The 22,602-nt window shown below is 39.0% G+C and overlaps 1 protein-coding gene across 1 annotated transcript; it reads right to left on the bottom strand.

Moving 5' to 3' along the window:
• Positions 1-9,041: 9,041 nt before the first annotated feature.
• CMAS (cytidine monophosphate N-acetylneuraminic acid synthetase) lies at positions 9,042-19,735 on the bottom strand. The gene is made up of 8 exons (XM_026035807.1): positions 19,545-19,735; positions 18,046-18,188; positions 17,654-17,809; positions 15,060-15,193; positions 13,765-13,859; positions 13,014-13,185; positions 11,086-11,236; positions 9,042-10,365 (listed from the first exon to the last, which is right to left on the bottom strand). The coding sequence occupies exons 1-8, from the start codon at positions 19,733-19,735 to the stop codon at positions 10,091-10,093; spliced, it is 1,317 nt and encodes a 438-aa protein (XP_025891592.1). The 3' UTR covers positions 9,042-10,090.
• Between the last annotated feature and the right edge of the window lie 2,867 nt (positions 19,736-22,602).

Genomic DNA, 22,602 nt, shown 5'->3' on the forward strand with positions numbered 1-22,602 from the left:
ATTTCTGAGTTAAGTACTGTATAATGCTTATGTCTTAAAGCAATTGATATAAATCCATGCATATTTCTGAACTGCAAGTTGGGAACTTAGAAATAAATATATTTTTTTCTGGTGAAATTCTTCCTGTTTTCAACTTCAACAAATTCAACAGTTTTACTGCAGTAGACAAGTCAGAGCTCAGAGATAGCTTAATCTGAATGTGACATATTTACCATGGCCTGATAAGACAGGTTTTTCAAAAACCAGCAGCCAGTGCTCACATCCTACAGACTCCAGGAACTCTGTGAAGACTTTTCTTATGATTTCTTCTATCTTTGGTTTCAATTTGCCCTGTAGGCTGGCCTTATAGACTCTTATCTCCAAAAACTCTTATCTCCAGCATCAATAAGCAGGAAAAAAAGACAGCAAAAGCTGACTGAAAGGAAACTCATGCAGACAAACTTTGCTCTGGCTTTGTGTGCCCAGAAAAAAGCAAGGTAAGCACATCCTCTACATGAGCTCTCCGAAAGGCCTTAGTTATAGCAAACATAGATGTCCTACTCTCTCATTTCACATCCTGCTTGTGCAAGCAGGTATCAATACCTACAGATTTGGCATCTGCACAAGTGATACAGAAGAGCTCAGTGAGAGAAAGGCCTGTTCAGCAGCAGCCCCTTGCCAGCTGGACACATTTCAAAGGAGATGCTGCCCTGAGCAAATATCTCATTGGGAATGTGATCCTTGGCTCTTCTGGCACCAAAATCTCTCCTTCTCTCTAAAATGCTGTGAAACATTCTTGCCTTAGACACATCTTTAAGAGATATTCTTCTCCTGCTACTAAGAGGTAGCAAGAGATCAGCTAATGAAAATATTTGAGCATCTTATTGCACTAATTTTTGCAGCCCTTTGTGGATAGAAGAAAGCAAAGTGTCCTTGTGCAGATGAGCAGTTGCAAAGGTTTCCTTTAACCTAAGTTAGACAGTGATATTTAAAGGTCAAATGAAAGGCCCAACAAGAAGCCTTTTAAGAAAACAGGAATAATGATGTCAGGAGGACTTTTGAGTCACAGTCAAAGGCATAAAGAATAAGGTTTTTATTCTCCCACTACTGAATTAAAGATATGCTTGAAAGAGAGAAGCAAACAAACCCAAACACAACCTCAAATAATGGAAGGGAAAACAATAGAACAGAAAAGCAAGAATATCAGAACAAAGCAGCAGAGGAAACTGGATTTGTACTGCTTTAGAAAACCTTTATAAATATACTAATGCTAGAACTTGGTGTATAAAGGTCTAGGGACATGCCATTTTGAACATTGAAATTCCTTTCAGTAACAGTTGTGTTTATAAGGCATATTACATATCCAAGTGCTCTATGTATAGCTTTACCTGGGTGAGAAAATACAACCAACCTTGGAGTGCAGTAGCTGGTTGACAGTGAGTAATAGCTTGAGAAAGAAACTAACTGGTTGCTTAACACAGCTGCAGCCAGCATAGCAAAACTTGGCTATTTCAGGGGAAAAGAGTGATGCGATGGTAGCCACTGGCATCCAGGATCTCCCAGTGACTATCATTCCCTTCATTTGGTTTCCTCTTCCTCTTACTAGGCATTCCCCAGAGCCAATTCTGCAATTTTGAATTTTGCAAAGAATCAGTAATCTCACTCTGCAGGTCATTTTGGTAGGCCTTAGAGATGTTTGGAAGTTTTCAAAATTTCCATAGCAATATACTGGGGAAAAACAAAAAACAAAAACTTCCCTGGTCTTTCATGTCTTTTCTAAAGCAGATAAAATTTTTGAAGGGAGAAAAAAATTCAGCCCTGCAAAATATAAAAATATTTGTCCAACATGTCCTTAACCCAGTGCAGGCTTTATTACACACAAATGGTTGCAATATTGCTTTCCTGTTGCAGTTTGACGTGCCACCTTCCTGAATAAAGGCTCTTCTCAAGATCTTTTGAGTTAGGGAGAACAGCATTAGACATTTATGTCACGGGTCCTGGGATGAGAGGACTCTAGCAACTCTTGTTGACAGTTTTCTGGTTTATGCTGATCTGGTCTTTGTGTCAAATGAAACACTTGGAAGAGGAACATGCAAATTCTATGCTTTGCTTCAAGGATTTTTTTCCTGACGATGTGACACAATTATTTGCTAAAGTAACTCTCAGACATCAAGGGTGCTCAGGTAAGCATCCTAACCACCTGACTTCAGTCACATTAGTTCTGATGGAAGAAGTTTGATGCCTGAAGCAGTTTCTTGGAGGAAAGCAGTGGCTGGTAGAAAAATCTCTAGAAAGACAAGTTCAGGAACTGTCTGTAAAAGAAGCAAGTTGGGCTGGAGATGAGGGTGGACAGGGAAGTGGAAGGAATCTGAGCCAGTTCTGGTAAACTTTGAGACCAGAAGGCACAGGGAACTACAGAGAACTCAGGGCAGGAGATCAACATGTGGGTGTGTGCATGGGATTGATGTAGCACAGAGATGCCCAGGGGACTGAGACAGGGCTATACTTGTGATCGTCTGTCACCTGGTAAATGTGCATGAACACAGCACTTGCTTAAAGAACAGCCAACGATAGAAATGACAGTGATTCATGTTTTGGTCCAGGAAGATCTGAGCCAGGAAGATTCTTTGTTATACACAGAGTGAGATTAAGATACAAATGAGGTCAAATGCTACTGATCAAGTAAACTTATTGAGCATGTGAACAAAACATTGTAAAAAAGTGAGTGAAATGCAACACTCTCACTACAGGGATGATGACTACATCAATTTACATTTTGCCTATTGACAGGGAGTGGTGAAAAGAACTAGATGCCAAGGGAAAGAATGGTTGTGTTTACTATTACTATCAAATAACACAGAAATGAAATGATACATCTAACAAAAAAATAAGCTTGCTGTGCGCTGGGTTTTAACAACAGACCAAATAAGCAACGTAATGCACTTAACCATTTCTATACAAGAAAGAGAATAGTGGTTAAGATACATCACCAATTCCCTAAATAAGTTACCATCATCCAGATCCACAGTTGCTGGGGAGTCCCTCTTGCAGTGAGGATTTGGAGAACCATCCTGGCAACTGGGAGGTCTTACGTGGTACATCCACCCTTAAGTGAGGTCTCCAAAGTAGCTGCAAGAGCGTCCAGCTTTTATAGAACCAAATCTGAAAAACTTCCATTTTCTTTGTGAGTAGTAGTATCTGGTATGTCCTATTTTTCCTGTCACCTCAGACTGGGACTTGGCCAGAGCCCTGGCTTTGGATGGGAAAGTTCCCTTCAAGGTCGAAAACACTTGCATGAGAGCCTCCAAATTTACAATTTTATGAGCCTATATGCAGGTTAGCATAAGCAGTTCTACTGAACTGCTAATTCTTCTGAATTGTGTACAAAGGCAGAGTCATATTCAGCTGTAAGTCAAACCTAACTCAGGCCTAACTCAGGCCCTAGCACTTCAATACACCACAGACTGAGAGCCAAGGGTGTTCCTATCTGGAGACTCCATGGAGATGGAAAGGGCAACAGTAGGAACCCAGCCTGCCAGGAAGGGCTGGGTCTGTGGGTGAACATGACTACTGAAAGCATATATTTACAAAAGGTTGGTAGGTGCCCAATTGCTCTCTCACCAGTTCTGACCTCCTAGGAGGCCACAATCTACTTTGAAGGAAACAGCAGCCTTATGAGGAGTCTGCTGTAACCCTTTTATTAATTTCAAAATAATAAAGTCCTCTATTTTTCCTGGGTCTGCTTACACTCACTTGCCTATCATGGTGGAGAGCCTATACTACCGGCAAGTGGTGGACAGACAGGGACACAAGGAGGCTCTGGGCAATCTGCCGTGGCCCTTGCTGGCCTCTCCGGGCGGACACTTCCCGCAGGCCAAGCATGGAGGAGCGGCGGCACCTCGCGGCCCAGAGAGAGAGAGCAAGAGCATCGGAAAGCTGCTGGAGTGACAAGCGTGGTAGAAGGAGAATACAGAATCACAAATTACATCTCCATGTTTCCTTCTGGCCTCCGTGAAACTGGTGCCCCAGGCTGATGTTAACCTGAGATAGCAGCCTTGGGAAGTGACTTCAGGTCCTGTGCACAAGGAATGTTTATGCTTCGGCATGGGTTCAGGAGGTATCAAGCAAACTCCGTATCAATACATGGGCACGAAGCACCACTTCTCAAAGGAATGTAAGTGTTCCTCCTTCATCAGCATTTATCGACTTCAGTGTTTTAAGCGCAAAGCTCCATACGCATTTCCACACATGCTTTCACAGGAGCTCGTGGTGGTCGAAAGCAAAAACTGGCTCTAAAAAGAACAGACCCTCATCTGAGGGGAATGGGTCCCTCTCTCTACTAGCCATCCTGATGCAAAGCTTATTTAAGAAATTCCCTTCATTTCATGCCAAAATCCACAAGGAGTATCTGGGTAGGCATTAACCTTCACCACAGAGAGTCTGCAAGACTGTAATAGCATGTGTGAGAATATACTAGCCCATTTTAGTGCTTTGGAGTAATAAAGGTAGATTTTCCTTTCCTGGCTGCAAGGCCCTTCACTAAAACAAAGGATAACTGGGGCCTGCTGTTTTCTCCGTCACTTGTGACCTTGGTAGCCTAAGGGATTTTATACCTCAAAGGCCCTAATTCTCAAAGGGACTTCCTCCAGACAGCCAGGTAGGAATCACTGTGCTGCAGTTAGCTGTCTAGCTGCTTCAAAGGGATGAAGAATTAGCCCATCTACAGCATTGCCTGCCAGCTAAGTTAAGGATTTACCTACATTAAGATCAAAATACAGGCACAGCAGGCCTTCACTGACAGGTGAATGAGGCATATTATAAAACTAGCTCACATATCTATGTGCTATCCAATCATCTCAGATGCCAGTGACAGCAGTTCTACTGCAGCTCAGACCGAGCTCCCCTGCCTCTTGGTCAGGGCATGAACAAGCTGCACCATAGACACAATTAGGCACGGATCCAGGTAGCTTGTTCTCTACATTGCCATGCATTGCCAGCATTTTTACCTCGAACATCCCTGAAATCCTTTGGTTTTCATTATAAATCATGCATGCTTTCGATAAACAAACAAAAAAGAAAGCTGGGAAGCCTTGCTTTTATTAACCGCAGGGTGCTCAGTGACAAGGTGATAAAAAGCTGGCAGTGTATCATGTACATGTGAGCAAGGAGTTAAAAGCTGTGGGCTTGCAGAAAACCCACAGCTTTATTTTATAGCGAGAGTACATAAAGCCACAAATCTGTTGCGATGCTGACCTGGCACATCAGGACTAGAGCTTGTTTGTGAGGCATTAGATCCACTACTAAAAAAAGTCCTATCATAACCCAGTTTGGTAAAATGGAAGCTGTAGCTCCCTTAACAAACAGGAATATGCATGGAATTGAATTAAAAAGCAGACCATGACACTTGATTGTGGATGTATCCACTTACATCAGATTACTCCATCCCATCCCCAAGCTTTCTAGCCTAGACTTCACCCAGTCAACCGGGACTCTTAGCTGGGAATCCCTGATCAGAAGGGTCAACCGACTGGCAACTCATCCTTCCAAGTTGAGGCTGGGTGTGGACAAGATATAACCATGAGAGAAAGGCAGAATAATGAAAGTAGCTAAATTCCTAAATAGGCATTTCAGCCACCTAAGAGTTACTGTACACATACAGCTTTCATCTCTCTAGGGATGTAACTTGTGACTAATTCCACACCTAACTTTAACCTAGGAATGACCTATAGCCATCCTTCTTCCAAAGGAAAGGTTTCTTACCTACTTAGCAATTCCTCATACAGAAATAGATTCCTTCCTTTGATCTGCTTTATCCTTCCGAGAACCTCCTGAGTCCTATTTTAACTTTTTTTTTTTTATATGTAATGACAAAAAACACACAGTATTCAAGATATGGGCAAGCCATTTATTTGTAATGACTGTTTTCCTGTTTAGTCTATATTCTTTTCCTAGCAATTTCTAAAACTCATTCTGCTTTTCACTGCTACTACATACTACTGATAGATATCTTTATAGATTATATCTGTCAGTAAAATATAAATCCATCAGTAAAAATAATAGCTTTTATATGTGACACTATCACAGATTTTCTATTACATATCTCTCAACATTGCTAGTGGAAGTGGTCTTGATGCTACAGATGTGGGTAGGAAAGCTGTCAGCTGTAAAACCAAATAATATACTTCTCTGTCCTTCAAAATTTCTAGCAATGGAAAGCTCTGTTAAACCAGAACCATACCCTTAAATATATCTAGAATCAGAAATAAGGAAAAAGGAACTAGTGCAAGGAAGGTAAGAGAAACAACTCGCAAAGAATCATTCAAACAAATTAGTCAGTGGTAATTATTTTCTAGCTAATTTATGCAACAGGTTTACCCATAATAAATAGAGTGGTTTTGCTCCACTTGACATACCTCATTATTGCTCTTATAACACTATCCTTCAGGATAATTAGTCGTACTGGCTGTACTGCATCGTAACTAGATTCACTTGAAACAGAAAAGGATGTCTTAGAAAAGTATTGATTGAAAATGTAATTAAAAATCCCCTTTTTCCACAGAGGCTCTGGAAGGGTTATTTAACTAACATGTACTCAAGGTGTGAAAGTAGTAAGAACTTGAAATCACCAAGAAATTAGAAAATCTCTCTGAATTCAAAAGGCCTTGGAGTCAAAGATGATTCATATCTATTTGAATGAACTAAGGTCAGAATGTATTTGATCATCCTACAGGAAACAGCACAGAACTTGAGGGAAACATGTAGTGAACAAGACAAAGATCAGACCAAAATAAATAAATTGGGCCACCAGTAGGGCTCCTTTTGGACAGGTTGGCAAATGTAAAAGTAACGTATCACCATCCATCTCTTTTCCCACTCCTTAACTCTTCTGATAAACAGCCATGCAATAGCTAAAGCTAGTAGTTATTGAGGTATATCCAAAAATAATAAGAAAAAAAAATCAGAATTTTGTCAAAGAATGTCCAGACAAATAATCCTCAGCCGGTCCGGCTCAATTTACAAGATTATTCTGCCACAGAAATACTGGCCTGGCCTTGACAGCTCAGAAAACTAAAAGGATGACAAATCTTATCCTTCACAAGCACAGACATAAATCATACAGCCCTGTGGAGTGCCTATTTGAAAACATGAAGGACGTGCAAGTGCAGGAGAAGGTCCTTAACAGAGTATAACCACACACAAACATGCAGAGCTGTCCCCCCAGGAGGAAATCAAGACAAAGATCTCAGTAAATGATCAGTCATACGTCTACGTGATAAATCTGGGCATTAGGTTTCCCTGCCTTCATTGTGTATATTCTATTCATGTGGCACATAACCTTGGAAGTTTGGCGTGTATGCTTGGTATAATTCATACTACATAAATTGATTATAATTTACCCCATATAGATTTTATGCTAAAAGGACTACAGAAACCTATTTATTTCAAATTGCAGTTACTTTATCAGGTATATTTATACACACACACCTTAATATAAATTGCATAGTTCTTAGCTTTCCCTATTTCACTAAATTGTGAGTTAGTTCATGGCATTTTTTTCTGAAATGTTTTCATATTAAGAAGGCTACTAAAGTATTTTAAATACATTTTAAATATTTAAAGATATTTAAACATATCTTTAGATATCTAGATAATTAAGCTAAAAGTGTGCTCACATTTTCATCATTTTAATTTTGATAACAAGGATTATACTAAAAATCAGTCCATTAACGAAAATGATGCTTGAAGTACAAGTCTGAGTGCATCACACACTCTTAAGGAAAGATAAGCATGGTGCAGGATATGTACTGGAACTGTCATTAGCAAAAAGTATCATATATGTCAGGGCAGCGCAAGTCTCGAAATCTTCCCATTATGGAGATTATTATAGTCATACTCATTGTCTCTGCCCCTTCATGACACCTAATTCCTCCACAGGATGGATTATCTTCTGGAAAGTCAGAAGAAGGGCTTGAGACATGTCCCATTCCACTCTGATCTGGTTAGGCTGTCCCTTGCAATGTGGGCAATGCAAACCTGAATCCTTCAGGCAATGGACCCTGCGCTTCCCATATCCCATGTGGATATTGGGAATATGAGCTTGTTAAGTATTTGCCAGATCAGAACCTAAATTAGAGCAGTCAAACAGGGTTTGTTCTGTAAGTTATCTCTAGTTGTCTTTCATTCTTCATTTCATGTTTCCACATCTTGTACATCCAGTCTAAGATCTTTATACGGAATTTTTCTAAACAAGAATTGGTCATCATGAAAATACTTATGGACCAACTACCATTTTTTTCTGCCTAACACAAACACTCATTGAAAAGTGTTTCTACATTTACTTTTTGAGACAAATAGATATTTTGGGCAGGGACATACTGTATGCACAGTGTGTACTGAAAAGTTACCAAAACATTAAAAGAATTCACAGTTCAGAGAGAACTCTCCAAATAAACAGTACTGCCAACTCACATTTCTCCTATAATACTGGTACTTATATCTTTTCCTTCTCATAGTAGAGAAGGAATGGGTATCAAGTTCAGCACAGTGGCCTTGTTTAAGGTTATCTATTCAAAAGAAATTGCTTTTCAAAATCAACTCAAAAATGTAATTGGCCATGATGAAATAAAATAAAAACGTGGCCCATTTTAAATGACGTATTAACAGTGATTTGTTGATGCAATATGAACTCTAGCACAGGTAGATAAATCATATTCTCGTACAGACTTATGTGATAAAGATGCTTAAGTTCACGGTGTTGTTCAAAATCTTTCTCCCATTAACAAAGTCCACAGTCTTATCCAATGCAGAACCCTAAAACCTCATGAAAAGGAAATATTTAAAGAAAACCTGCAGTCAATTACTGCAGCAAACTCCTTACCTGTTAAGGGAAGCTGATAGGCAATAAAAGAATTTCACTTATAAACTTTGCATAGCAATGGAAAGTAAACATAAAGTTAATTAATAGAGAGCAGTATATCAGAAGATACGGTACTGGGAGTGTATGTTTAACAGAGAAATATAAAATAAAATGATAAACCATTATTACTCATCTGAGTAGCAACTGTGTGCAACTTATTTATTTTTCATCATAACCCAAGGCCCAGATTGATAAACACTAGGATTGAAATCAGATCCTTGGTTTTAGTATTGATTATACAAATATTTATAGATCATTGAGTTAATTACACCAAAACAAGATAAAAAAAAAAGACATAAATACACATACATACACACCAGTTTTAAATTAACATGCTAAAAATAGTCTGAATGTATGCTTTATATAGCCCCACAAATCTCACCTATGATTTTGGTTTTAACACCAATTACTTTTTCACACAATAAAGATCTTTTCTGTTGCTAATTATCATAATGAAGGCTTCATAGAAAGAAACAGTTTCTGCAATAGGTAGATCTCAAAGTTAATGGGAGATTTAGTTTCAAATTCAGCAAAGCATTTGGATATGTTAATTTACACTGAGTTTCATTCAAGTGCTTAAAGATATTCAAAATTAAGAGGCAAAATTCCAAGCATCATTTAATTATTTAGGAGCTTAAAACTGAGCATATGCTTAAATGTTTTTTTTAGCTAATATTAACTGGCTTTATAGTATTTGAATTCTCTTCTCAAAATATAGGAAAAGATTTGATTGGTATTTCATACCTGACTTTTCTAGCATATCTTAAGACTCATGCTTATTAGAGATGCATCACATAAAAAGCAAGCCATGGTTGCAATGTCATGTTGACATTTGATAGAGGAAATATATGTAAAGGGATCACACCTGACAGAACAAAACTGTCAAAAATCTGCAACATAAATCCTCAAATCATAAAAAGCAATCATTTCTGAAAATATTTGATATGAAATAATTCCTGCAGAACAGCTGTAATAATTATGGACGCTACCTTTTGTAGCACTCCTTCCACTGCACTTACATGGCTCTTAAAATGATCAGGAATATAAATGCTCTCAGCATTTAATCAAAGTGAAACCTTAAACTGGAGGGAAATAGTCAACTTTCAACTCTACTTGCTAAATTTGAAAGGAAATCTTTCCTTTGGCATACAGACATATTCAGAGGGGAAGGAGAAAAGCAAGAGAATGACTGTGTTATCTCTTTTTCATTTGCTCCTTATTTGCTATCCTGCTGTTATCACTTTCCCCAGTTCCTTCTCCTACTGCAGTGACTTCTTCCATCTGCTTTCTCGCAGAGTTCACTTTCTCCAGCAACAGGAATATGTGCTCTGCAAACTCGCGGATGGCTCCACAGCCACCGTTGCTTTTGCAAATGTAACCCGCAGCCTTCTGAGCAACAGTGCAGGCATTAGCAGGGACGCCGCTCAAGCCCGCACTTTTTAGGCACTCGACATCAGACTCTTCATTACCTGTTGAGAAAGATGATACACATATAAATATCATATAGAGGATAAACTTTGCAAAATCCGCTTTTTCTTACACGCATTAATCTAGTTTTAAAAATTGCATTTGCAGCAACTTTCCTCTGAGAAGCTCAACAGCACTTTGTAAGTGTGAGTCAGTTCTCAGGAAAGCCTCTATGTTACATGGCAATACTAATCACACGTTGCACAAACAATAAGCAAAAGAATAGCACTTAGAATACTGGTAAAACTGTTTAAGCAACTGAGTAAGCATTTGCAAAACTACCTACTCAAGCTGCCATGGAAGTGTAGTTTTGTATGGGGCTACATAGCTTTAATTCTGTCCTTTAGTTTCCATTTCATAACATCATTTATGTAATATTCACTTGGAACGAATTGAAATAATTTCAAACTTGTAAACTTCAGCTTGTATGTGTGTGCAACAATATCAAAGGCTTATTATGACTTTCTAAATCTTGTTGTAAAAACAGCTAAGACTTAACTTATTAAATTAGGCCTTCGTTCATTAATGTATTTAATATTTAGCTTGCATCTCAACAGAACTTAAAATGTGTATTTACTTTTGGTGATCTTATGCTACAATATGCACTTAAATTCCATTAGGTCTAGTTTTTTAACACAGGGCAAAGTACTTTGAAGATGAACAATGTCAGGAGGTTCACTATTTCTGCATGAAATTTTAGTACAAAAAGAAAAGAAACTGACCTAAGTAAGCCACTTCTTTCCAGCTCAAAGCAATATCTTTTCGCCAGTCCTCTAGGACTTGTAATTTATTTGTTGCATTAACTTTTGCTACACATCCCAGCTGCATGGCAGACAGTGTTTTGGAACAGTCTCTTTCAGAGATAAGTCGAACCTATTAAATTAAGACAAGTTAAAGTAAATTCTACACACAAAGAAACATGACATAAATTGATTTATGAAGGAAAAGGAGAAATTTTGCTCATAGAAGCTCTGCTTGATATGTGAAATGTTGCATGACTGGTTTCTTCTTTCAAAACTCATAGCAAAAGTGATTCTATGACTCAAAAAAAAAAGCTAAAAAAAGCACATCACAGTCTTTAATTACAACTTGTTAAGACAGTGCATTACCAATCTGTAGGTTTCCTTGAAGTTTACAAAAAAGGAAATTCTATTTTCTTTTTTACTGAAACCCACCAAATTAAATATTGGATATCACTATCATTTTTTTACAATAGGACTTCTAAGCCTCAACAGAACATGAAGCAAACTGATGTGGCACATTCACCTCAGGAATTTCATTCTGATTTTGAAATTTAAGAACACCACACTAGATAGGAAATAAAGGTGACTGCAGCAGGATCATTAATCTCAGATCCATCCTCCTCCTCTCTCAGGTTTTATACCCAGTTTACAGACAAATTTATCTTCCCTAACTGCTACTAAGTGATAATTAATATTTGACGTATCTGATTTTAAATAACGGGACATGTGCACAAAGCACGGGCATGTCAGCCACATGTGCTAGAAATACAGCAAGTGCAGCCCAAAGCCCATGGAGTTTCTAATGAGAGACTGCAAGACAAAGTAGGAATGAAAATGGGTGCTCACAAGCAACAAAATGATTGCAAGGTTCCTCTCCTTTGCCTCGTAGAAAACAGAGCTGGAGGTTTTGAAAACCCATCTACTCCTTTCCATTGCCTCAAGGCAGCATCAGCTCCTCCTCTATTTCAAGAATGTCTTGCCTAACCTGTTTTAAGAACTCCTACTACTGAGACTGCAAAATGTCTCTAAACAGTCTCCTTGGGGCTTGGCTTAGTTTACCTTGTCCATACCTATCTCCACCTGCAGTATGATTTAAATAAAGCTTGCTGAAGACACCCTGGACCTCTATTAGTCAGTTCTTATTCTTAAAAAAATTCTTATGGCTATGTCAAAGGCAGCAGCACATATAGAAAACAGCAGGGTGGCTAATTTAACCTAAAAGTTACTAGATCCTCAGTTTAGCAGAATTCAGTACCAATAATTCAGAAAAGCAGTCATATTATAATCTGTGTTATTAAAAAATATTAAAAATCTGTGTTATTCCAGTTTGCCTTGAATTCTTGATGTTTCAGTGAGTATAAATTGTAGTTAATGCAATTACATGGACAAAAGCAATTGGTGTTTGATTTTCCCACTTTGCCATCATCATGGCAAAGTAACCTCAGATTAACTAATGAATTTCCCTGTGTACCCCTTCCTCTTCCCTAACTAAGACATAACGAAGTATCCCTCCTTCGCAGAGCTACTGCAAAAACATGTTAATAGTTTGTGTAGCATGCAGATGTCACAATAAACAATGTTATAATTAACATGTATCTAAAACACCACTCAATAGGATTAAGGCTAGCAAAACACTATACAAATTTCTTCTCTCAATTTTTCCAAGAGAGAAAGAGAAAAAAAGAAATGCCATGACTATACTGATTGAGAGCAAGAACTTTATCAAAAAGTGTAGTTTTCCTTGAAAGAATCTGAGAACACTTGTCCCAACCCTGTGCCAACATATCATACACCTTGCTCTAAAGCATTCTGAAGGAACTTCTGTAGGAACTGCTGTAGATTTTAGAAACTTTTAATGTTCAGTTTACATCAGAAATAAAGCTCGAACATTTCAGAACAATGCTTACCTGTATTCCTCTTTTTTTTAAGAGCTCAATCCCAACAATATCTCTGTAATCATAAGAGACCATTTCCTTCTGATCTTCTGTCACATAAATACGACCGTTTGTCAGGCATCCATCAATGCTGCAAACCAGGAGCTTCACCTCTTTTAATGGCTCTTTACCAAAATATCCAAATCTAGACAAAGAAGTTATCTTTTCATGACGGAAGCTTTTGCATAGTCAAAAAAATAAACAAATTCTTTTGTGTGAAGATCACAGTTGTAACACCTTTGAAATTGTTTTAAGAAAAATCTTTTTTAGAAAAGTCTCTTCTTATCTTCACTCATGAAGTATATTCTCCTCCATCAAAGAAAAAAAAAATCCAAGATAACTTGGTTAGGCTTTCTCTTTAAAAAACAGGAAAACGTATTTCCTTGGCATAAAATGTTAGGTTCTACATCACCAGTCACATGTATCAGTAAGCATGGTGCTGGCCATGGAAGCCCAAGACAGGACAGAAGAAAAAGGCTAGAGGTGATACTAACATATCTCTGGGGTATAGTGGGATTTACAATCTCCCTTTGCCCTAGGCTGAAACTTTAAAAATGAAACTGCAAAGGTAATTCATCTGATTTCCGCAGACAAAGGAAAAAACGATGCATCTTGTACTTTAAGTTATAAGCTCAAAACTAAACAAACATTATGAAGTCATAGGATGATAACTTGAAACAAGGAGCGACACAAAAAGCCATAAGGGATGAGGAAGTGTTTTTACCTCAGCACTCTTTGCTCTGCAATCGGCCAGTCGATGTCTATATCAATATCGACGCTGTGCTCTGCACGCATTTCATAGTAGGCCATTTTACCACCCTAAATGGAAAATAACATATTAACGTTTTCTATTTGGGTTAATAGAACCATAAAACTGTACCAAGGAGCAAGCAATAAAACCTAGATGTCCATTTATGCAGCAGTCATAGTGGCTTAAATACAACTGAACCACCCAAAATGACATTTTGCTAATTACACAGAATCCAGCATTTTAAGTAAATCTACATTCTCAGTTTACAACTACAGAAAGTGTGCCAGAAGGATGTCATGCCCTCTAGTCAATAGATCATAGTGATTTACTAGGTTTTTAATCTAATAATATAGTAAAATAGTAACATTTGTCACCGATGCAGTACAAGCATGCTTTTTTCTTTTTTGCTTTGTTACCTACACAAAGACTTCATCTCAACTGGAAAAATATCTACCAAATGGTAATTTAATTCAAAAGCAAGAGAGCAAAACAGAATCAATAAAATAAGAGAGAGAAAAGCAAAAGACATTGATCATCCAAAATTTAGCACCTCAACCTTCATAAAATATACAAAGCAATGAAGCTCAATGCTTTAAGTCCACACAGCACCTGCAGGCACTACATGGATCTACTTGAACTACAGAGACCTAAGTTAGCAACTAGTGAGTTATTTGCAAAAGACAGAAACAAGAGCCTTACATTCCTGCCATACCTCATAAAGTACTTCCAGCAGAAATATGGAAATACCTGTGTTAGACTTTTGTGTAGTTCTGGTGACAAATACTGGAAATAATCTGTAAGATGGAAAACCTGTCTTACATGAGAAGAATTAGGGGGCTATGTGAGCAGACAAATGAAAGCTGAAGTAAATTCACTTGTTCTGTACTACCTCACCGGGAATGCACTACATCAAGAAGGGGGAAAGGGCCCTTTCAAAATTACAATACAGAACTGATACAAGACCAAAGGTTTAAGACCATGAATAAGCCAACTGATGCAAATCTCAATACAGTATTCTTTTTGGCTTATATCCAGATATACAAATATTATTTGCATGAATACATTTGCTGTGGAGGAAGCTGTTACCAGAACTGTCCTACTTACAGTGGCACTGTAGGTATCACACCTAAGTTAACCACCCTGAGGTCAAGGTGCTGTTACTGGCACTGACTGTCAGAAGAAGAGAGATGTTACTGAATTCAGATCCCTCTGTGTCAGAAGTAGAAGAAGCATTATTCTAGTAAGCCATGAAGGACAGAAACACTAACCTGCAAGTAACCTTTCTCAATCAAATGCCTCTTAGCAAAGTAAAATGAGCCATTTTCATACAGCTCTCCAGGCCAATCTTGTCTCCGGTACCGTTTTGCTGGGTTCAGGTTTTGAGGCTCTGTCATTTTGTTTTCTGTGAGCAAAGAGAAACGACAAACTAAGTTTTCCAGAAATCCTTGTTCGGAGACTCTTCCTAACTTTTTATTTTCAATTGAAAGCTATTTAAAGAATTAAGGGAATAAATTCAGATGTTCACTTCTTTCATTGCTGTTTCTCATAGCTTAGCTTTATAAATAATCACTGAACTCTGTGTTCTTTGTTGCAACTGATAATAACAAACGGGAAGACTGCCCTACGTTTCTAGCAGAAACAATGTTTGAAAAGAAAAATTATTGAGAGGTCCTCAGTTCCATAGTTGGTTAATAAACTTTCTTCTAGAGTGTTCTTGCCTGTGTGAAGAAGGAAATATCAGACTTTCCATGTTCTGTCTATCTTCTAGTACGCTACAGGAAGGGTTAAAGTGAGAGTAACCACACACAAAATCAGCTACCTACACCTAAAAACAAAGATGCCCTAAATCAAATCTGAAATCTGAGGGAATCAGCCAAAAATCTAGTAGGTATAAAGACATTATGAGAAGAAGTTTTGCCTATGGAAACATGTTGTCACTTTCTACCTAAAGGGAGCCATATTAGCCATTCTCAACTGGCTTAATCAGTGTCCACAAAAAAGAAAACAAAGTCTTTGAAAAAGTAATAGCAGTAGTGAATACAGTAGAAACTGAGCCAGGGACCAGAGACACCTATGCTTAGGTCTCTCAAAATGCACCACATCTCATGATACAATGAGAATTTGAGTATTTGAATTCTCAAATACTCCAATTATCCAGAGGTTTTCTAATATACACATTTTAAATTTAGTAACTACATTACAGCTTTGTGTTCCAGGAAGTAAACAGCCTATTGCAAAGAGACACAGTTCTCTTTTAGCGTGCAATATATTAATCTGTTAAGGGCAAGGATCAATAAAAATACACATAAAAGGATAAAAAACACTTGTAAGGTATTCAGTATTTTAAAGTCGCCTGAAAAGAGTCTGACACTCCACTCTTGTCATTGCTGTTAACTGAAACACCACATTCCTGAATGACAATTTTCTTTTCCTCTTAAGCTGTGAGTGTTGGTATGACTTTTTTTTCCCTCCCCCAACTCTTCTCATATATACTCCTGGTAAAAGAATGATTCTTCCTCTTCCACCACATTAAAAGACCTCAGATGTCACATGCTACTAAAGAATGATTTTCTGTTTCAGGTAGGCCTTGAAGCTTTCTTTCTTTCTAATACTTTGAGCGTACAAGGAATTCACAGAAGCCAATACAGGATGTCAAATACCTATGGAGACTTGATGCCACCCAACTTCTTCATGAAGCCACATGGTACCTCCAAATGAGATTTATTCTTTCACAGATGTCCATTCTAGCATCTCAAGATGTTAAGTGAACTTAGTCCTGGATGCCTAAAACGCAATCCACAGAATCCTAACTTTCAGCCATGATTTTGATGTTCCTCTTACAGGTTACATACAAATTGCATCACATTATTTCTCCCCTTTTCAGAAACAATGAGGATGTTCAAATTGTCTATTCATTCTAATCAAAAACCTTTTATTCCATCTCTAGTACCATGCTTCAGTTATACTGCACATGCTCTTCTATAACACAGTTCAAAATAAACAGGTAAAAAAGAGGCAATTGAAGCATTTTATATTTTAAAAACTACAGAATAATTCTTAATACCCAAGTACTACCAAAGAATGAGGTGGAAGTTACTGAAAGATAGAAGCAAACATTTCTTTTTTAGACACAGAAATAAAAACAACATAGTGTGGGGAGGAGATCTTTGTACAAGTATGAAAGGTAGTTCTGCAACTACAATTAGGCACAATCTTAATTTACTTGTAAAGAGTTCAGTTTTTTTTCATCTTGGGAAACGTAGCTGGGAAGCAAGCAACTTTCTCAATGAGAAATAGTCACATTTCTTCATATGAGCCAATTAACATGAGCTCAGAATTCATGACTCAAAGGCAGTTTGCAAGCTGACATAAGCCCACAGACTAATTAACAGCTGCAATAAACCCTAAGCCTTCAGGCTATGAGGTTGCCCTCCCACCTTCACTTAGACTTGACATCAGCCTTTCACTAGCCAGAGCAAAGTAAGAACAAAATATTTTCCTAATTAAGACAAGACCTCAGGGTCATGTCAGTATACACCTGCATACCTGCCAAGCAGGAATTAACACATACAGGTTAGGAAATTTTTGTTATGAGCCTAGACATGTTAATAACACTTGCACTTTCAGCAGCTCATCACTTCTACAAAACAATGAGCAATGACCATACATAAACTTGATATATAAACAATGATCATATAAAACCAGCACTACTTAAAGATATTTCCAAGTGATCTCATTACTAGGACTTAGGCCTGTGCCTCTGATACCACCTCCTACTGTACCACACCATGGATGTGAACATAAAGCCTTTGAATAGAATTGTTATTGAGTATAATTGTAAGGAGAAAAAAACAAATATTACCTCCTTTTTTCACCTCGCTCCATCTAAATTGATGCCTTCTTACAACAGAAAAGACGGAATCAAAGCCCTCTTTCTGGATCAGATCTGCCACTTTTATAAGATCACTGGGGTGTAAACAGGGAGATGTTGCTTGAATATTTCCTACAATATCAATCTCTAAAGAAAAACAAACATTTATGAAACAGTGATTTTTTTTAATAAGCAGTTTCAAAGTGTGGCATAAGCAAATGCCATGTAAAAAAGAGAACATTACTAGCTTCTATTTAATATAGGCTTTACTTTCCCTTTTTTCCAAATAAAATAAAATAAATACATCATCCTTCTAGGTCTTTAATAAAATATAAAAACTCAGCACATTTCCCTCTGAAACCCAACGAATAATGCTCATGTACCATGATGATGATTAAGAAACTCTCTGATAGTCTCTAGAGAAGTAGAAGAGTCTTGAGACACTTCAGGACTTCGGCGATGAACTTGAGCACCAAACTGCTTTGCAACCTTCTCAATTTCATCGTGGTCTGTAGAGACCCATACACTGTTGGCAGAAAGGGACAGAGATGAATAAGCATATAAAGAACAACAATTTAGTTTGCCTTGAATCCTATTAAAATAAGACATCATGGTTAGAGAAGCAGGAGGTTGCTAATCCAACATTACTAATTTGCTTGTCATAGTCTGCTGAACGGAACAATGCTCTGTTTTATCCATGGATTAAATCTGGGAACTAGTTATTAAAATGTTCCTGTTGATACAAGGATAAACCACTTTTAGAAATGAAGAACATATTGGCTAGATCATCAAATATCAAGCTTGAGCTGCACTTCAATTTAATCTGATCTACCCATGGCACTTGATCTACCATGCATATAAGTAGCTTGAGTAACACCAGAGTCAGAAATGCTACTGTAAATACTCAACCCCAGCATGCTACAATCTGCAAGGCACAATGGGTGAAAGGATGCATTCAAAAAGGAGGCACTTGAAGAGTTCAGAAACAACCCTGACAACAGACAAAACTGCTATTCAGTTACAGAACTAGACAGAACTAGCTTTTTCTTTGAGGATAATGAAACCTTGTTAGGATAAGGAAATCCAAAGCCTGAGGAAGAGCCTGTTAAGAGATAACCACAGATGCTCTGATGGGAAGAAATAAAAAAAAAAAAAAGAAGAAGAAAAGGCAAAAACACAGTTCTCACAATAGCAAAGCAAGATCATTTTTATTTTGGTACAATAAACATTCACAAAGGCAATGGCCAAACCCGGCTCTCGGGTAAAGATGAACACTCGCGTTCCTGCTGCCGCGGGTCTCGGAGGCAGGACAGCCACGTCACGTCACCCGCACGCGAACGGGCGCCAGGGCCCGGGGCATTTCCTCGTGCTTCGGCGTCAAACATACCCACCCGTTTGACCAACAAGAGTCTGGCCGGGCAATGTGCACCCTGACGGGCGGGTTTGGACTCCGAGGCGGGCACCACTCCCTCTATAAAAACAGAGGGCGCCTCCCGAGTGGTTTTACATGCACACAGGCACACAAGTACACGTGTGTATATATATATATATATATATAAAATATATATGTGTGCATATATACACACACATATATGTACATATACATACATATAAGTGTATATATACATATATACACACATATGTACATACATATATATGTGCATATATATGTATATACATATATTTGCGCATATATATATATGTATATACATATATATACACACACACACAAATATACCCCCCCCCAAGCCTCAGCCGCCTCCCCGGCCTCCAGGCCACCCCTGCCCCCCGTGGGGGCGCCCCCACCCCCGTCCCGCCGTAATGCCCATGCGCACACGGGCGGGCGGAGGGGGGGGGAGCAGGGGGCTCTGCGCATGCGCACCTGTGGAAGACGCCGGCGTCGATGGCGGCGCGCAGCACCCAGCCGAGGAGCGGCACCCCGGCCAGCAGCTTGATGTTCTTCAGTGGGATCCCCTTGCTGCCGCCTCGCGCCAGCACCAGGGCGGCCAGGTGGCCCCCGGACCGCGAGTCGGCCGCCGGCAGCGCGCGGGAGCCGCCGACCTCGGCCTCCATGTTGCCACCACCGGCTCCTCGCCGCTACCCACGCCCTGGGGAGCGGCGCTGCCGGCCGCCCTGCGCGCCGGGCATGCTGGGAAGTGTAGTCCGCTGTGGGTGGGTGTGGGGGGGGAGGGTGTCACTGCGCATGCGCAGAGGGGGGCGGTGGAGTCGTCGGGAATGGCCGTTGGGAGAGGGCGCGGCCGTTGGGCGAGGCTGGCGGTGTTGGCTCTTCTGGGCATCTCGGTGCGGTTGTGGTGGGGGAAGTGGGCAGGACACATAGGGCTACCGCACGTTGGCCCTAACGTTTTTCAAGGTGCTGCTGCTTGTGCATGTGCCTTCACACAGGTGTAGCGGCATCTCCTACCTTAACATCTACTTCAACATCTCCAAGGTGGCTTTTGGTGCTGCTCAGCAGCACACAGCCCTTTTGGGGCAGGTTGCTGGGCATGCACTTTGGCGCCATGTCTGGAAAACTGCATAAACCACATGCTGTTTTCCTTTAGCTCCTTCAGGATAAATCCTCAGTGTTGGTGGGTCTGGCTTGTGTCATTTTTTTTGTGCAGTGAGTCCCGGCAGAGGGCAGAGTAATCACACGTGAGAGGGAATTTTCCTGCAGTCATAATGTCCATTTTCCATTTGCTGAAGGCATGTGAAAACATAAAAACATCCTACCTTAAGTTCTATGAGCAAAGTCATGGAAGGTGGAATGGCTACAATAAAGTATTACACTACCAATATATACCAATACAAGGCTGTACAGGAGTGTGGTTTTTAATACTCCTCAGAAAATGGAAAATAGGGGCTGGTGGAACATGTAAGCTCAGTCCTGAACATTGACATGCTTACTCCATGATAGGAATGTTTCACACCCAGTTCAGTGCAGTTTTCAGGGTGTATTTAGGTGTGTGGCAGGCTTCAAGGAGGACCTCCAGGAGGGCTGAAAGACAAGTGACTTCTTTACCTGACACGAGCGATTTTACTAGACGCTACCTGTCAGAGCTTTTAGGACTGTGTATAAGAGAAAGGAATGTGTCAAATTCTAGCCTAACTTTTTAGCAAAGGCAGCATTTACAAGGCACAACACCTATTTTGCAAACAAAAAAAAACCCCCAAATCTTATCTTTTGCTTTTTTTCCTTTTTTTTTTTCAAAGAAAGATACAAGTACATATGGGATCAGTTTTATGGACTAACTTTTAAATTGCATGATTTTATGTAGATCTTTGAGAAATTTCTTTAAAGAAGCCATAAACAGGAATTACATAGTGTCTGGTGTATGTACTGTCATATAATATGTATGCATTAATTCCTAAATCATATTTTATTACTGCATTGTCTTTTCCATACATTTTGAAGCATGAATGTTCATTTTGGAAGGTATTGTGATAAAATTATTAATGTTGCAAAGAGAATGTACAAAGCTTTATCAAGTGAAGAATTAGAAAAATATATACTCGAGTAAATCTCTTTCTAAATTACTTAGATAATTGTTACACTGTTCAATATACCTGCCTGCTAAGTGGGAATGTATTAAAAACATTGAGCTGTGTTTTGGTTTATCACATTATGGAAACAGGAAGGTTTATCAGTAGTAATAAGAAATATTTTTTAAAAAAGAGATCATCTACAAAATGAACTTCAGTGTCTCAAAGTCCAGGGGTACCCTAAATGAAGAGCTGAGTCTGGTTTCCACTTTCATCTACTGATAAGAGAAACTGCATTAGAAGATGTGGAAAACATCGTCGATTTTTCTAGATGAGGTTCCTCTAGTAAGATTTTATTTACAAGCATGTACTTAATGGAAAACTTTTTGCATTCACTTTTTCCTTCACACCAGTAGGAAATGTACCTCATTTAGGTACCTTCTGGCTTGTTTCCTCCATATGATATTGGCCTCTTGCTCCTGAAGGAACTATTGGTGCCTTTTCTTGATGAGATAGGAACATTTGCTGTTCTTAGTAACAGAACAAAGTAAGGGTTTTATTTTGTTATCAACATAAAGCTTCCCATTTCTTTGGAAAGTTCAAACAATCATGAGGTGACTTCCAGGCACACATTTCCCCATGCAGAGGAAAGAGTTTCATCTCTCTCTGTCATCACTAATTAGTGGCCTGCACATTCCCACATCAAACACCCTGGTCACCTTGTGACTGTACAGCCTGCCTGTCCCATGTCCTGTCATGTCCAACCATCTATGAACAAATAGGGCCAAATGTGCTCATTTCAAGGAAATACTGATATATTAGCAAAATTAGTGGGAATAGATCTCTATTAAAAACATGTTCCATGCCGTATGATTCCATTGGGGATAATAAAACTTGTGAATTTCCTTTCTGGCCACAGTTCAGTTGCTGTAAAGTATCACGTAGTTTCTCTCAAGAAAGTCGGTTCATTCACGTTTGTATGTAAGAGTGGGGAGATGAACAAACTCTGAGATATTAGACAGGTTGATGTTGAGGTATTACTGTAATTACCATTAAAAAAAAAAACAGTAATCATGTGCTAACAAGGACCATGCTTTGGAATTAACACATATCAATCCACTGCATGTGTAGGGCAGTATTTTGGTATGCAGTATGTTATTAGTAACAGTTATTGATGCATATCAGCTGTGGCTGAGATGAAACCTAACTCCTAATGACAGCTGGGGTCTGATTTCAAACTGATGCCCTCTGAACTGCCAGCCAGGAGATCTACTCTGCTTTTTCTACCATTCACACTAATTGGAACATCATTCTCAAAGATAGGCAAAATATACGATAGTCATTCCCTGAAGCTCTCACAGGGCCTGCAAGAGAAGAACCTTCTGATGTATTGAGGGAAGCCTAACTCCTTGGAAAATAGTGATAAAACCATCATTGACCTAACAGGACAGGACAGGATT

This window comes from Nothoprocta perdicaria, unplaced genomic scaffold (genome assembly GCF_003342845.1).
Source record: "Nothoprocta perdicaria isolate Ctin4 unplaced genomic scaffold, notPer1 scaffold_167, whole genome shotgun sequence".
Taxonomy (NCBI): domain Eukaryota; kingdom Metazoa; phylum Chordata; class Aves; order Tinamiformes; family Tinamidae; genus Nothoprocta; species Nothoprocta perdicaria.

Excerpts from the sequence above, each read along its gene's own strand:
- CMAS (XM_026035807.1), bottom strand. The coding sequence starts at position 19,735 with ATGGAGGCCGAGGTCGGCGGCTCCCGCGCGCTGCCGGCGGCCGACTCG. Across the intron at positions 13,860-15,059 it reads TTGAGAAAGGTTACTTGCAG|GGTGGTAAAATGGCCTACTA; the intron begins GTTAGTGTTTCT and ends TTTTCCATTTAG. Across the intron at positions 10,366-11,085 it reads GAAAGAAGTGGCTTACTTAG|GTAATGAAGAGTCTGATGTC; the intron begins GTCAGTTTCTTT and ends CTTTCTCAACAG.